At 35.8% G+C, this 17467-nt stretch overlaps 1 protein-coding gene across 9 annotated transcripts in view; it reads right to left on the reverse strand.

Moving 5' to 3' along the window:
* The window catches only part of FOCAD (focadhesin), a 315851-nt gene that overhangs the window by 41904 nt on the left and 256480 nt on the right, over nt 1–17467 (reverse strand). For all 9 annotated transcript variants that reach the window (XR_010344245.1, XM_012449997.2, XM_064381096.1 and 6 more), the window contains 7 exons: nt 17123–17270; nt 15115–15234; nt 13531–13653; nt 13064–13141; nt 12330–12401; nt 10937–11039; nt 8978–9058 (listed from right to left, as the gene is read on the reverse strand). Coding sequence is in view for 8 of the 9 variants with exons in the window: in XM_012449997.2 (XP_012305420.2) it covers nt 8978–9058; nt 10937–11039; nt 12330–12401; nt 13064–13141; nt 13531–13653; nt 15115–15234; nt 17123–17270 (725 nt within the window). In the remaining variant the exon portion in view is untranslated. The remainder of the gene's footprint in view (nt 1–8977; nt 9059–10936; nt 11040–12329; nt 12402–13063; nt 13142–13530; nt 13654–15114; nt 15235–17122; nt 17271–17467) is intronic.

Below are 17467 nucleotides of genomic sequence, written 5' to 3' on the forward strand. Positions count from 1 at the left end.
TTGTTAAAAAGATCCAGATGTGGTAAAACCTGGAAACAAAGTTACTTTAAATCTCTCATCCAGTTGACAGCCTCAAAGAATCCTGATATAAATGGTATATGTGAACATAATGCATTACAACAGGACCTATTATCACACATACTTTGGCTACACAGAGGATCAGATCTCAATGCCACAATGCATATGTGTAACCCTTACAGTAAGTCTGGCAACAAGTGGGCTAACAGCTGGAGTCTGTATGTTTTCCATCACTAGTATATTGCTTTTGTGGTTTGGACATGTCTTTACTTTCTCCATTTAAATGTTGTTTACAGATAACTTAGCTTAGAATTATCTAGTCTTTATATATCTATTTGTGTATATGTTAAAGTTCTAGATCAACAAATATTAGAAAACTATTACCTACCAATCTGTTCTAAGTATTTAAGATAAAACGCAGGCTCCTGTCCATTGAGGAAATCTCACCTAATGGGAAACACATACTTTAAACAAAGAACTATAAATAATCATGTAAAAAATGACACATGTATTAAGCACTATGAAAATATATAGGAAAGCATCACATAAATAATCTAACCTACTCTAGGAACATCACGGAAGCCCCTATCTTCCCCCACCAAGCAAAGACTATTTATATCAAGATGGAAAGGATGAGTAGGAATTTTCTAGACTAAGTCCATGGAACAACAGGCAGAGAGCATTACAGCGTTGCCTATTAGCGGGAACTAGGAGATACCTAGCACCCTGAAAGAAACTACAAGACAGTTTTTAAAATCAATAGATGACTCTGATACATCAGACAGACACTAAAAGTTGGTAGGTTTTGTATCCTAAGACCGAATACTTCAATAACATTTTGTTATTAAAAGCAAAAATATCCCAAGGCCCCTTAAAACCAGGAAGGCCAGAAAGCAGGGTGGCAGCCAGTGGAAACCTGAGTGAGGAAGGCAGTTTAACAAGACAGCGGTCCAGTAGGGACAGGAGATGAGTTACATCCAGGATGATTGTGCAAATGAGCAAATATACTGAAGACAGTGAGAGTCAAGTTTCTTACTGTCAGAAAAGGGAGTTACAGATGGAAAAAGAAAGACTGAACTCTTTTCATTCTGTGTATCTAAATACAGAAATAAATATAGATGAGAGAGAGAACAAGAACATGTATTTCCTAGCTCTGGCCACTGAAAGGGCCTAGAGACAAAGATTACCTCAGCAGCAATGAGACACTTTGCACATAGATGTTAGCTTCTTAATACCATTCTCCACTAAAAGACACCTGGAGTATCTATTACAGGGTGGCTGATAGTATAAAATAAACCTAGGACATCATCTTGTGTCACAAAGGAATTAGTCAAAGAATGAGGGGGTTGTGTCAAAAGGACACAAGAGGCTCTTATTGGTCAAATTAAACATTTCATTCAATTTATTGGACAAATTGAAGATCAAAATAATAGATAATTGAATAAATAAAATATAAATTTAGGAGTCTACATAGAAAGAAAGAAAAGGAAGGAAGGAGAGAGGAAGAGAAGGAGAGGGAGAGAGACAGAGAGAGAAAGAAAGAAAGAAAAGAAAAGAAGGAAGGAGAAAAGAAAGAAAGGGAGAGAGAAGGAGGGAGAGGGAGAGAGACAGAGAAAGGAGAGAGAAAAAGAGGAGAGAAGAAAAAGAGAAAGAGAGAAAAAAGAGAGAGAAAGACGAGAAAGGGAGAGAGAGGAGGGGCAGGGGTAGGAGGACTTTCTTATAGCAGATTGCCTAAGAAAAACAATGTAAATGGAATCACAGATTTTTAAAAATCTCCTTTTGGCAGCCATCACAGTTAATAATCAATTCAGGCAAGAAGTATTAGTGAATGTTAAAACTAATAGGTGAAAATAGAATGAAAATAGAGTATCTTTGAAGTCTCAAAACATCTCCACATGAAAGATTTATTGAAAGTAAGGGTAAAAGAATAACTTCATAGTGAAGAAATCTAGAAGACATCTTATCCAAGTGATCAAAGCTCACCACCCCAGTGGAGGGAGCTGAGACGTCATATGCCATCTGGGAGCATGCAGTGAGAAGCGCAGAGCTCCACGTCTGTCATACACTACCAAAAGTGACCCACTAACTCTAGTGTGAGAAACATCAGGCAAACCCGAATTAAAGAACATTCTATAAAATAACTGTCTTCTAATCTAAAAACTTGTTAAAGTCAAGGAGTCACAGAAAAAACTGAAGAAGTGTTTGGGTTGAAGGAGACAAAAGAGACACAACAAGTAAGTGCAGAGCAACATTCTAGATGAGATTATTTTTCTATTAAAAACATTATTCCGATTGTTGATGAAACTTGAATAGTGCTCTGGTTGAAAGGAATGTGGAGTTTTTCTTACTGTCAGAAAAGGGGGACAATTTTGGCAACTTTTCTATACATTTTTACAACTTTATGTTTGAAATTGCTTCAAAATAAAAGGATAAAAATACAAATTTTAAAAGATATTCAGAATAGAGAACTCAAAATTAACCTACATATCTAGAGCAAACTGATTTTTGACAAAAACGTTAAGAACACTCAATGGGAAAAGGACAGTTTCTTCAATATATGATGGTAAGAAAATTGGATATCCATATACAGAAATTAGACCCCCCCATCTCTCATCCTATAAAAATGTAGGAGAAATGCTTCAGGACGCTGGCCTAGGGAAAGATTTTATAAATAAGACCTCAAAAGCATAGAAAATAAAAGCAAAAATAAATGGGATTATATCAAACTAAAAAGCTTCTGCATAGCAAAGGAAATAATCAACAACATGAAAAGACAACCTGCGGAATGGAGAAAATATTTGCACCTTATTCATCTGACAAGGGACTAATACCCAGAATATACAAGAAACTGAAACATCTCAACATCAAAAAAAATAAACAATCTGAATTTAAAATGGGGAAATTATCTCAAGAGATATTTCTCAAAAGATGTACAAATGGTCAACAAATACATGAAAAACTGCTCAGCATCACTCATCAGGAAAACGCAAATCAAAGCCACAAAGAGGTATCATCTCTCCCCAGTTAGGATGGCTATTATAACAAAAAACAGCAAATGCTGGTGAGGATGTGAAGAAAAGGGAACTCATTCACTGTTGGTGGGAATGTAAACTAGTACAGCCACTATAAATAATATTATGTAGGTTCCTCAGAAAACTAAAAATAGAACTACAATATGATCTAACAATCCTCCTACTGGGCATGTATCCAAAGGAAAGGAAATTATTATATAAGAGACATCTGTACCCCATGTTTATTTTAGCATTATTTACAATAGCCATGATGTGGAATAAATCTAGATGTCCAACAACAGATGAATGGATTTTTTAAATGTGGTATACATCCACAGTGGAATACTATTAAGCCAACAAAAAGAATGAAATCCTGCTGGTCATGGCAGCATGGATAGAAATACAAGACATTATGTTAAGTGAAATAAGCCAGGAACAGAAAGTTAAATACCACATGCTCTCACTCATATGTGGAAGCAAAAAGAAAGTTGATCTCATAGAAGTAAAAAGTAGAACAAAAAAATACTGGAGGCTGGGAAAGAGCAGGGGGATGAAAGAGATCGAGAGAGACTTGTTAAAGGATACAAAACTACAATTAGATGGGAGGAATAAGTTCTAGTGTTCTATACCACTGTAGGGTGAGTATAATTATCAATACATGGTTTCAAGTAGCTAGGAGGAAGACATTGAATGTTCCCAACACAAATGATAAATGTTTGAAATAGATACACTCATTAATCTGATCACTATACATTATATCATCAAAACATCACTATGTACTCCGTAAGTATAATTATTAGTTAATTAAACAATAAAATTTTTTAAGAATTCCAAAATTTACTTTAAAAATACCTACCTCTTAAACAGTAAATAAATGTACAAATCTTTAAGCCTTCTGGCAATTATATGCAAATGAGAACAGTCTTAAAGTATCATTTTATACCTGACTGGTTTTTATTATCATTTGTTTATTGGGCTGCTTTGTAATATGACATTATAATAGAAGGAATTTATTCTTTGTTTTGTTTTCTAAGAACTGCTATATAAAGTGACTCATAATCCTTACAAAACTCTATAAAAGGGAGTCAATTATTTTCTCCATTTTACAGAAGTGGTCAAAGCTTACAGACACAGCTTGCCTGAAGTTATACAGCCAGCAAGTAGCAGAAGTGGGATATGAAGCCAGGTAGTCTGACTCCTGTGCTTTTAACCTCTATGTTCTTACATTTTTGCAAATTTACACAGGCTGAGGTATTGAAAAGTGGTACAACTTTTTTGAAGGGCAATGAGGCTAGGTCACACCTACAATCACCAAATCCTCAAACTCCTGGCTCACTACATTACTGAGAATTTATCTGAAGGAAAGCTGTAGCAGGAGAGCTATGTGCTTAAAGATGTTCACTAAAGGCCAGGCGTGGTGGCTCAAACCTGCAGTCCCAGCACTTTGGGAGGCAGAGGCAGGCCACTTGAGGCCAGGAGGTCAAGACCAGCCTGGGCAACATAGAAAAATGCCATCTCTACTTAAAAAAAAAAAGGAGCTTTTTATTTTATTTTTGGGGGACTTGGTGGCGCTTGCCTATAATCCCAGCTACTCAAGAGGCTGAGGCAGGAGAATCACTTAAGCCTGGGAGGCAGAGGTTGCAGTGAGCCAAGATGATGCCACTGTACTCTAGCCTGGGTAACAGAGCAAGACACTGTCTCAAAAAAAAAAAGTTCACTAAAATTGAAATTTTTTATATGACCAATAGAAAAATAATTAAGATGACTTATGAATTTGAAGAAATATTCTACAGTCATTTAAAAATGAGAACTATGCCAGGTGCTGTGGCTCATGCCTGTAATCCCAACATTTAAAGAGGCTGAGGCAGGAGGATTACTTGAAGCTAGGAGTTCGAGACAAGACTAGGGAACATAATGAGACTTCATCTCTACAAAAAAGAAGAAAATTATCTGGGCCTGGTTGTATGTACCTGCACGCCTAGCTACCTGGGAGGCTGAGGCAGGAGGGTCACTTGAGCCGGAAAGTTTGAAGTTGCAGTAAGCCATGATTGTGCCACTGAACTTCACCCTGGGTGACAGAGACCTTGTTTGAAAAATAATAATTATTATTATATTATTGTTATGGTAATATATGAAAACAGGGAAAGTTTATAATACTAAGTTTAAAAACACAAAGTATATGTACATGTAGTTGGAAATGCATAAAAACTGTGTCCACAAAAGCAACAAATTAAGTAATATCAGGAAATGATAAGAGCTGTACAGTCAGGGAATAACTGGTGACATTTTTTTCTTCCAAACATTTTCATGAGGTTTACAACAACAACAAAAAAGGAATCAACCACACCAAAAACGTATCCTATTGACAAATGTCCAGAAAACGATGCAACAGGATTATTTTCTTACTTCCTCAAGACTTCTTTTGGAAGATATGAGTGCTAATACATTCATTTACATGTAAAGTTATTAATTTTAAAATAAAACAATAAAATAATATACATTTTATGGGCCAATATAAGACACACACATACATGTAAAAGGACATTATGAAGGACATATCTATAGCGGTTATCTCCAAGTGGTGACATGAGAGAGGATTGTCTTATTTTCTTCTTTAAACATTTTTAACTTAGTGTTATACATATATACTGACTTCTAATAATATTTTTAAAAAGAGTTGTACAGGTAAACTATTTCTGAATTAAAATACTCAAAAATCACACATAATCTTGGCAATCAACTCCATGACTGCATTGGAAAATAGGACAGCTTTCTCTTATCATTTATTCTATATTCAGAGTTCACTAAGTCTGTTCCTTTGGCGTATTTCCTTCTCAACAATTACCTCTCATGCTAATAGTCCAAAAATGACTGATGGAGCATATGCCTACCTGTACTTTGTACACAAGCCCAATACTTACACACTGACCAATGAATCCATATCAAGAAAGAAAGCCATTCATAATAACTATTACATGGACTTAAATATAGTTTGCTCAGTTAATACTTCTTACTGTAAACTTTTAAAGCCTAATAGGAAAATACAAGCTTAGAAAGGGTTAGTCACATTCCCCAACAATATAATAACAAAAATAATCCTATTATATGCAAATATCTAGTATTAGCATTAGAAAGAATCACTTTTATTAAGTACTTTAAATATGTTTCTAATGTTTTATAAAAGAAGTGGATAAAATCTTGATGAGATCTGAACAGCATATGATCTTGAGAAAATCAGAAATCAGACAAAAGAATTAATGAGTACAAAAGAAGCAAAATATTAAGAGTCAAAAATCAGAAGTTCTTTAGGGGAAAAAAATCCACGTTAGGAGGAACTAAAGGATGAGCAAAGATTTTAAGCCTAGGATAGTAAAGAAATGTTCACAAAAATAGATAATAATGATGACAAAAGATTAAGGAACAATATATCTGATAGAAGAATTCCAGAGCTATCAGAGAAGAAAGGAGAATGTCACATGGTGCAGCAAACAAGCAAAACGAAACCCAGTTATATTCAAAGCCATGAACTGAATTATTTAAAAACTGAAGGAATTTCATCTATTTAGTATGGTTTCAAAATGTGGGTCTGCATTAAAGAATGGGTGCTATGAACATCTTACATGTTCTATCACATGAGTACTAAACTGAGTACTCATTGAGAAAGCTGTAAACATTAGAAAACAGATTAACAGATTCACTATCTCAAATTTGATTGGCTAAATTTGAGACCATGATGCCCAATCTCATCCTGGCACAAGTGTGGATTGGGGATGGCCTGTCACATTTCTTTCCTCTAGTGAGTTGTCAAAGTTAAAAGTAGCATGCAGAAGCAACGAAATCATGCCATTCCTAAAATTTTCTGCCTATGCGAAGCATTATTTTTATTTTCTAAAACCATTTATTCTGCAAAAGAGTTCACCAAAGTTGCCATCCTTCCTATCAGCAGCCCCACCAGGCTCTGATGAGTGACATCCAGACATTTAAACTCAAAAGCTGTTTCAGAAGGGAGTTATTAAAATTCAAATGAGCTGGGTATATTGAAGAAGAAAACACTCGTTTGCATGCACACCTCCGCATTTGGCCATCCCATTTAGCCCCATAGAGCAGGGTCTGGTTTTGTTTTTGTAAATGGGCTTTGGAGGCGGAGGTCAGCCTCCCACGGCCCCCACTCCTCTGGGGTCATCATTAGTAATGTGTAAGGCTGAATAGATTTTCCTCTGAATCTAGTCAGCCAACCTGTCAAGACGACAGCCCTCTCCCACAACCTGAAAATGCCAAAAATCTGACTGGTAATATGGCATTCTTAATACTTCATTTATTTGTTTTAAAATAGCTTTCAGCAAGACTGCACGTAACAACACTGGTTTCAGTTCCACTTGATATTTCAGCCTTATAGCAGAACATTTCCTGTTGTACCATGACTATGGAATCATAAAAATGTTACATTCAACCAAAAATTTCCCATAAGATTCAGAGAAAATTCATTTTTGCCAAGAAATATGGATCTGGGGAGCCAGACTCACAATTTAATCAGCAGAAAAGAAAAAGAGTCTATCTTTCATTTGACCTTAAGAGTTTTTACTTTTATTTCTCATGAAAATATCTCACATCATTTTAAAATTTCATATCAATCAGCAACCTAACAAAAAATATAGCAGAAATATACATATATCCCTAGCATTAGTTTGGCCATAGAAATTTTAGATGCTTATTTAGTATGAATTTCTTTCTAACGAAGACATCTCTACTATAATATTTAAGTAGATTTAATTTATGGCAACATAAACAATGAACCAACTGTACATTATGTGTAATATATAATCTGCTTATATATAAATATGTCATGTACAAAAATCACATAACCATATGTCAATTTTTACTGAGGATATGTAAATCATGCTAATTCAGGATCCTAGAATAATAGCAAAAATTCTAGAAATTAACATAATTTGTCTCCAGGCTATGAAAATATTCATAATCTGGAAGCTCCAGGGATTACTGTACCCAGTGGGAAATCAGACAACACAGCTTTAACTTCCCTTCCAAAGATAAGATTTTATTCTTCCATGACGCTTACGAATCAAACTGCCACTTACAGATTTTTTCCAGTTTTGTTTAAATTTTTTTTTCTTTCTAAATTTGGGATCGTCTTGCTGTAATACAGGCACTGATTTTGCCCAGACTGACCTAACCAAAGAAGATTGGCCTAGCCAAGGAAAAATAAAATTAGCAAACCCATCAATGAAAGAATATCACATTAAAGAAGTTAATTGCTGAGCCATGCATATTCAGTTCTAATCCATTTTTTCCTCATAGCCCTGAAAATTATATGTGTATTATTAAGGAGCATTGATTCCATAAGTTACATGGCATTGTTCTGGCTCCAGTTAAAAACAAAAGGCACTCAATCTCTGTCTTCAAGTTGCTTGTACTCTAATGGGGGTGGCAGTAATACAGAATCACAAAGGCTCAAGTGTCTGCAAAGAAAAAGAATACAAACTAAAAATAGGGACTAGAGCCAGTGATTTCAACAACATAGAGTAATCATAAAAGATGCAGGGGTAAGATCTACTTGCAAGACAGATCCTGGGATAGAAACTGCATCCAGATGTGTTTTCTCTTTCTAGATCACATGCGGTTGAAATTGATAGGAAAAGTAATCTGTGCTTATAACCTTTGAAGTGGCCAAATGGAAAATTAATATTTTCACAGAGCCACCCATGGTCAGAGACAGTGATTCAAAGAAACCACACAATGTGTGTATTTATGTACTAATTATTGTAGCTAGCTGCTGGTCTTCTCTATTGCAAAGATGGTTTAACAGAAGAAAATATTCACCCCTTTAGATTTGTATTGCTTGATTCTACAGAGGCATGCTTAGGTTATACAAATTTACTTATAACAACATGCAAAAAGAATGATAAAGTTCAAGAACTGTGCTCACTTGCCTTTTTTTCCTCCTGTAATGAAGAAGCCAATGGCTGCTCCAATAAAACTGTTTTCAGGCAAATAGCTATAGTCAGTAGGAACTGTGGAGACAGAAAATGATCAAATTAACCAGTGAACTTGGCAGGACTAATGAAGGAAAGATAATGATCTCATGCTGCCATATCAACCTAGAGACAAAGCGGAGATGTTTATGCCATTAATCTCAGCACAATACTTTGTGGCTGCAACTAATTTTATTAGAGTAAGTGACTGGCCTTGAAGTAATCACTTAAGCTATGCAAGCAAATCTAAAATGGTGGCAAACTTAGGAAAGGCTGGAAAAAAAAAAAGTCACAGAGGATGAACACGAGTGAAGTGGTTAAAAAAATCCTTTCCACATTCACATCAATGAGCCCCAATCCAGTGACCTCCTCAGGGTCAGCAAGGAGTCTGCTAAGCTTCTTGGCTGAGACCACTGTAGTAGGCACCACTTTAGGACATGCTGAATCAGATATATGAACCACAGAAATTCAACAACTAGTATTAACAGCACCAGTCCCTTACCTAAGGCAGAGACCTCTAAGTGACCAATTTGTGTAAATAACCAGATGTGCTTGCTGACCCAGAATGGTGAAGCAGTCACATTTATGCTAGTTCAGTCCTGAGTGTCTCCTAAATTCTTTTCTTTCCAGTCTCCCATAATTGTTTCATGAGATGGTTTTTACTGCAAGAAATGACTCAATTGGAAAATTCCATCAGGAACAAGTAGCTGTACTTTTCCAGATACACAATCATTTTGTTCATAAGAACCTGGGTATAACATGATTCACTAGTACCTGATTTGAATATATGTGGGGCAGACCAAGTACCCCATAGTATGGCAATTAAAAGCCTACATAAAAAAGTAAAGGCCTGACATAAATATCCTATCTTACCAGTACACTGTGAGATCCCTGCCCTTCAAAACTAGTATTACCCAAGGCTTCCAGTGTGACTAAGTTTTCTTCCTTTTTCCATTTTAATATGGTAACTTTTAGCTGCCTAAAGTTCACACTACATTGGGAAGGCTGTGGACCAATGTCCTATTTCTATAGCTACAGAACGACTGAAGAAAAGAGAAATAGTAATTACAGAGGACCACGTTTATGGTAATGCCATCTCTAGACTACTTGTCAGTGGGTAAGTGAAACTAAGTTTTAATAAGGAATCACTGATACCTAAACCTCTCTGGCCCGGGTCCACAATAGTCAGTGGGCCAAAATTCTATAAAGAACAAGGAGCAAATGTATTAACAGTCATTCCTTCCCTAGAAAATCTCCAAGTACAAATGTAAATTAAGCATGTGGGGACTGTAAATATTTTTTACTGCTTTTACCAAAAAGCTAGAAATAGAAAAGGCCTTGTTATATTAAGACCTAGAATTTCAATTCCAAGGCTAAGAAGGTACATACCTCTAAATATACTTACCCCATTATTTTTTCAAAATCAGAGGCCAGAAAAACTCCAGCCATATATGAAGACTTTTAATGAAACATGAATACTATACAAACCACCATTACATCTAGTAAAATAAGTTTGTTCCAAGCTTAAAGGGCCTGGTTCCCAGTCTAGATTTGTCACCAAATTAACTCTGTACGTAACTCATGTAGTATTTCTGAGCCATGAGTTCTTCATTTGTGAAATACGGGAGACTGAATGTCTCAACTGTTCTCTAAGGGAGGCAGAGAGAAGAAGTAAAAAGAGCATGAGCTTTGGAGGCCGAAAGATCTGAGTTCAAACCACGTATGCACCATGTACTGCCACATGACCCCAGTAAGTCAGGAAGCCTTTCCATACCCCATTTCCCTCTGATATAAAATAGAGATGGTAGTACCCATTACTTGGGGTTGTTGTGAAGATTAATGCTCTTAATGAAGTACAGAGCGCAGGGTCATCAATCCCTCCCTTCTAGCTCCAGTGTTTTAGGACTTCAATCTTACCAGAGGTTCTACTTTGACTTGAGGACAGAGTAGATAGATGAAGATGTCCAAGAAGCCAGATTGCATTTGACTGGAGACCAATCACCCCAGAGACACTGATGACCTACAAATAAAAATGTAATGATTCAATGATGGGATAAGATCCAAGTTCTATCCAATGAAAGGTCACTCACAGAAAGTCACCAGTCATTTAGGAGGTGGTGGCTTGGCTGGCTAGGAGCAGTCCTATGACAAGATGAAATATGTGTCTAGTACACTATACCTGGGTCATATAGATACTCAAGAAGTATCTGCTGAATGAATGAATAATTCAGTCAATCATTTAATCATGGCAGAAAGTACTAGTGGTTTTTTCAGGTTTCACTGAGTCAGACTAGTCTCAAAAAAAATGGCAAAAAAAAAAAAAAAATCCAAACAGTAGAAAAGGGGTGATACTTAAGATGAAAATACCTCTAAGATTGGAAGGAGATACATTTTGTTCTCTTTTGTAAATTATGCTCTACTGCTGCTTTATCATTCATAAGGATTTTTAAAATAATGCTTTTCATTTACAGATTTTTTCTCCCACATTATGGCAACTTAAATTTCAGTAAAATTCCTTTTTTGAGTATATTTCTATTCATACATGAAAAAGAGAGTTTTGTTTGTTCAGAGATTTATGTTTACTTTTAAAAGCATGAATTACTAAAACTCCTCTGTGTGGTAAGTATTATCATCAGCTACATTTTACAAGAATGAATACAAGGATGCTAAATGAAAAGAATAAAATATAAAGTTCTATATACAGTAAGAATACTATATAAACAAAAGAATGCTTGAAAAGAAGTATGATCAAACATCAGTAACAGTTGAGGACCATTGGTGATATTTTTTTCAGCTTCCTTCATTATGTGCTTTCAAATTTTATGCAACAAATATAATTTTTTAAAATAAAAATCTTAAAAGATAAAAGCATTTCTTAGCAGATTAATATGTCTACTCTTCAGTAAAGGACACCAACGACAATCATATGCCCATATAATTTTATCAGTGACATCTGAATTAGTGTCTCTTGACCTTTCTAGCAAGATCTGCTGTGCCCTTTGATCATCTATTTTTCCTTATCTTCAGCACCTGACATTCCTTGCAGAATCAGGCTTTAATTTTTAAGAAAAACCAATGCCAACTTAAGTTTACTAAAAACTTCCCAGCTTTCTTTTTTCCCCCAGAGGTGGTGCATGTTTGTCAGTGAACACAGGTCCATACATCACTCCCAAATGCCTCTTGAACTCAGCGGAAATAATCAGAGACTTTCCCATTTTCCAGGTAAAACATGTTGTATTATGAAATACGAAAAAAGACAACAAAGGGGGATATGTTTGCCCACCCAAGGATTTTAAATTCATTTTCTCACCTGAGTTAAGGTTCTAATGACTTCATTAAGTCTGCCTTGAAAATGAGAGGTCTGGATGTCTTCTGATTTCAGCTGAAAGAAGAAATGTCCGTCCCATCCACCCCCATAAAAACATAAAGAGTTATATTTTCAGTGCATGAGCTATCCATTTTCTAAGCTATAAAATAGTTTATCATTATGTCCTTATATTTCAAATATATAAGCTATGAGCTCTTCAAAGGCCCATGCTTTATCTATCACTGATTTCCTGGTACCTGTTCACAATGGTGTGTAAACAATCACTCAATAAACTTCTATTGTATAAAAAAGGAGCTCCTTTAGAATTACTTATAAAGTTACATATATATATGTCCACTGGGAAAATATTTGGAAGTTAAAGAATAATTACGTAGATATAAATCAGACACTACAGATACAAAATGGAGTTTCTTGCAAATAACTTTTGCAATTTCTTATCATTCAATCATCTTTTCTCAGGCAGGGACATTTGTGGAGAGCACCTAAGTTGGCCAGGTTGAATCTCTACAAAACAAATAAAACAAAGAATAAATCTCTATAGAAAGAATCCTTGTTTAAGAGCAATTATTCATACAGCAAGGCATTAAAAGCCTGGTATAACTATTACCATGAGCATATATCCTTCTGTCCTTAGCATACTGAGACACTGGTTATTCTTTTCCTGCTATGGCTATGTACACATTTAGATGTCTTCTCCTACATGACTGTTTCTTTACCTGCATTATATCCCCTTCAGAGCCTACCAAGGCCACCATGCCATGAAGAGCTGCCAGACAAAGCATTGTGGGAGAGCCCTGAAAACAAAGCATCAGAATATGTCAAGAGGGAATCAGTCTTTGGGTTTAGATTCTGTAAAACTTATTATGAAACAGATAAATAAATGGTCGAAATGGGACCAAACTTTAAGTTTGTCAGATCATGGGCAGATTCTTGCTTTTATTTTTCAAAAACCAAAATTTGTCTTAAAATTAAAACACAGACAAAATAGCCAGTTCAAAAAATTACAATAGTTGGCAGAATGCATTATTTATAAGGGATTAAAAGTACATGGTCTCTTGCATTTAAAATTGCCTATTCTTTTACCATTAAGGTATATATCTCAGCAACTCCTATAAATGATCCAATAAAGTAGTTCTTTTTCCATTATAAAAATATGAAATAACATACAACAGGTGACCTCTACCTCTGTTAGAACAATTCTGATCCAGGCAGGGAGTAGTTTGCTGCCCAAGTCTTCAGCTTTTCCGTGTCCACACACAGACAATCCATGAACAATGTTTCCTAATGCCAGGGCAAAACCTGAAGTCTGATATAAATTAAATAAAAATGGGGTGAGAAAAAGAAAAACAAAGACACAGATTTGGAATGTTTGTAAATAGCAACATAAACACTTTTAGGACTCAGTTTCCTAGTGACAAGTTATACCTGTCATTTGAAAAATCAGAGATTTAGTTTTTTTTTCTTAATCTAGACTGGTTTGCATCATAAACTACAGGGTCTAATTGCAAGGAATTCAATTTCAGTGAGTAATTTATTTTAGGAAAGTAATACTGCACTATTGAGGAGCTTAGCTCAAACAATCCAAAGAGGTTAGGGTGAAAATACCAAGGTAGACCACAGAAGGTCAATCAACTCCTAAGCAAAAAGAAAACATTTCATAATAAGCACAGTATATGAAAACTTCTTCATTTCAACTTTTCAAAAAGTTTTCAGAACTTACTCTCAATGTAAGTGAGCAGGTATTTAACTATAAAACGGTAACAATAATATTACAAGCTTAAACCAATGAATTCTGTAATAACCCATTATCATCGATATTAAGACACTGGAGAAACCTTAAAGAAATCCATATGGAGAAATTCTATAGCATGTGTAATCAGATTAAAATTTTTTTTCAGGTTTTTTATTTGCAGCAATGTATACATAAAATTTATCATCTTAACTGCGAATACCAGATCAGTGGCATTAAGTACACTCATACTGCTGTGTAACCATCACCACCAACCATCTCCAGAATCTTTACCTTGAAAAACTGAAACTCTTTACCCACTAAACAGTAACTCTCCATTCCTCCCTTCCCATAGGCCCAGGCAACCACCATTCTACATTCTGTCCCTATGCTTTTGACTACTCTACGTACCTCATGTAAGTAAAGGCACACAGTGTTTGCTTTTTGTTATTGGTTTATTTCTTTAGCATAATGCCTTCTAGGTTCATCCATGTACTAGTACATGTCAGAACTTTCTTCTTTTTTAAGGTTGAGTACTATTTCAGAGGAAACATTTTAGGGTTATTTAATTTAGTTTACAGGTACTTAAATTTTCCTATACATATGTGGTCATGAGTACAGATTTTCTGCCTTGAATTTTCTGAAATTTGACTTTATCACAGTCTTCTACATATTCTTATCTTTATAAATATGTTTCTAGCCTTACATAACTCTTATATTCCCTAGCCACATATTTTATGATCTTATAACTATGAGCAATAGTTGGAGAGAGAGAAAAGCCTATCAATACTCTCTCTTTAAAAAAAAAAAAAGAAAGAAAAGAAAAAAAAGAAATGCCTACAGAATGAGAAGGGGATAAGGAGAGAAAAAGACATCTGTGACTGTTGGCTACAGCTGTGAGAGAAGAGAATAGTTAGAAGTTCCTCAGTTCTAGACATGAAAAATATCCCATTATACTGTAATTCAGAGTAAGTCAAAAGTAGAACTTAGCAGCAGCATGAGACACACAGAGGGAAATAATCAGGGCACACAGCCAACCTGCTGGCTGTTCTCCGCTAACATTCGAAGCTTGTTCATAACATCCTCAGCCTCTGGAGCTTCAACGATTCCAGCACTGAATGCTGAGGTACATACACAGCTAAGTGTGTAGGCAAGGACCTGAGAAGAAAATACAGCAGAAAAATGTGTCTTCAGGGTGGAAAATAAAAGAACATGGTTTAGTTGACAAGACAGTCTGTCAAACTTCCCCCCAGATTAAGAATTGGATTCAAATACATTTGCCATGGATTGGGCACTGTTTTGTTGCCTAACTTACCTTGTAGTATTTCATAACAATATCATGATAGGTATGATTATTCCTACTTTATAGATAAAAACTTTGAAGCTTAATTGCATGTAGTTAGCAAGTGACAGAGGAGAGATTCAAACCCAGGTCTTCAGACTCATAATCATAAATTTCCCCACCAAATTATGCCAGAGCACAGCACCTATCCACAGCAGAAATAAACAGATTTTCATCACCAGTGGGTGCTACTAATTAATTGCCATGCATTCCCATCCAAGGCCAAACAGGAGAGGAAATTCAAACAAGTGAAACACTGCTCCATTAAGATTCCCTAGGAGAGGTAATGGAGAATAACTGGAACAGGAATATGGATTCTGGAGTAAGATAAATTGTATAAAATAGGAATACTAACACTTGCCTCATAGCACTAGTGTGGGAACTTAGTATGTTGATGAATGAATGAATAAAATATGAGTAAAAAAGAATGGTAGGAGTGGAGACAAGATTTGGGAATATGTCCCAAATTTACCATTTACTAGCTAAGTAACTTTGGCCAAGCCACCCAATCTATCTGAGTCTCAATTTTTGAACATCAAATTTAATCATACCCACTCTGCTACCTCATATATTTGTGATAAAAAAAAAAAAACCTCCCTTATAAGAATGCTGTAAGACAAAGTAGAAAAATTCAACTTCTAGCACTGGTTGATACAGCATGAAAAATGTAAGTGGTTTCTAAGGTAGAAATTGAACAATAAAACATCAGAGGGGAGAAAAAAGCTGCTTAAGGCCTTATAAATCAAAACATCACAGATGCATCAGTTATGAAACTGTTGCTTTCTTGTATAATCAATTTGCTCCTTGGTTGCAAGATTTTCTCCTTTGGCTTAAAAAAAATGCACTTTTAAATCACACTTTACACTGCTTTAAAAATGGAAATGTAGTGTGTGTCTTAGAACAAAACTTCATTCCTCTGTGCCCAAAGAAATTCACCAATTCAACAAGTCCTATTGCTGAAAGCAGAGGAGCTGAGCAGGGAAACACAGCAGCCATTATGTACTCATCAATAGCTCATAGGCAGCCTGGGATAAAATAGAATCTGTTCTAATGAGACAGAGAATCAGGCCAGGCCACGAGGTCATACCCTGCTCCTCTCAAAGAAGAGTACAAGCAGTCCAGCTTCACCTGGACAAAATAGGGACAGGCATGACACATGCCTGACATGTTCCATCTAAAAACATGGTTAACATACATGAACTGGGTCACATGAACTCCAATTCTGCATATTTTTGCACCATAACAGAAAAAAATTTTTCATTGAGTACGGTAAAGAAATTTTCCTCAATAATATTTTATGCTCGTTGACATTTTAAAAAATCAAATGTCTTTTGATCAGCAGTTTCTGAAGCTTATTCCCAGCCATTTTTGAAAGTTACATTTGGCTTGAGCACAATTCTAAAAATCTCTATTTAACCTTCTTCCAGAAATTGAGCTCTTCTTAGAAAGTGTCTTCTAGTGATGCTGAGTTAGGTTTTAGTATTCACTAAAGGCTCTTATATGACACATTTAAGTCTAAGTTGATTTAAACTGCCACACAATTTGAACATCTTATGATCTAATATTAGTTGTTTGTCACTCGGATTTTCTCTTTGAGGAATAGTTTATTTTATAGGGTTATCAAAATATGAGAAGTCCAAAGTAAGTGGCAAGAAGACAGCAAAAGAGAACAGAGGGGAAAGAAATGTAACCTCCATCTCCTACCTCCTGAAACGTTCTGCTCTGGCTCCCACTGTCATCTAGGTATGCAGACAGCTTCCGAAGCGATGCTGCCACATGAACGCGGGACTGCATTTGGCTGCTGTGGCTCATGAGGGACAGAACAAGTCCAACTCCCAATATACAGCCCGTGCTTGGATGCCAAAAAAGATGAGGTGTTAGGATCATAAGAAATCCACATGATTGCTCCTCACTTACCATGGGAGTTTACAGAGCTCTCACACCCGAGGTGAGATGGCCGGATTCAAATTCTGCTGCCCTATGGATAGTGTGCCCCATCGTCCATGACAAGTTCACCCACCTCTCCCCTCAAAACGAAAACCTGACATC

The sequence above is a fragment of the Aotus nancymaae genome, unplaced genomic scaffold, assembly GCF_030222135.1.
Source record: "Aotus nancymaae isolate 86718 unplaced genomic scaffold, 86718_ANA_hifiasm-v0.15.2.pri h1tg000003l, whole genome shotgun sequence".
In the NCBI taxonomy this organism is placed as follows: domain Eukaryota; kingdom Metazoa; phylum Chordata; class Mammalia; order Primates; family Aotidae; genus Aotus; species Aotus nancymaae.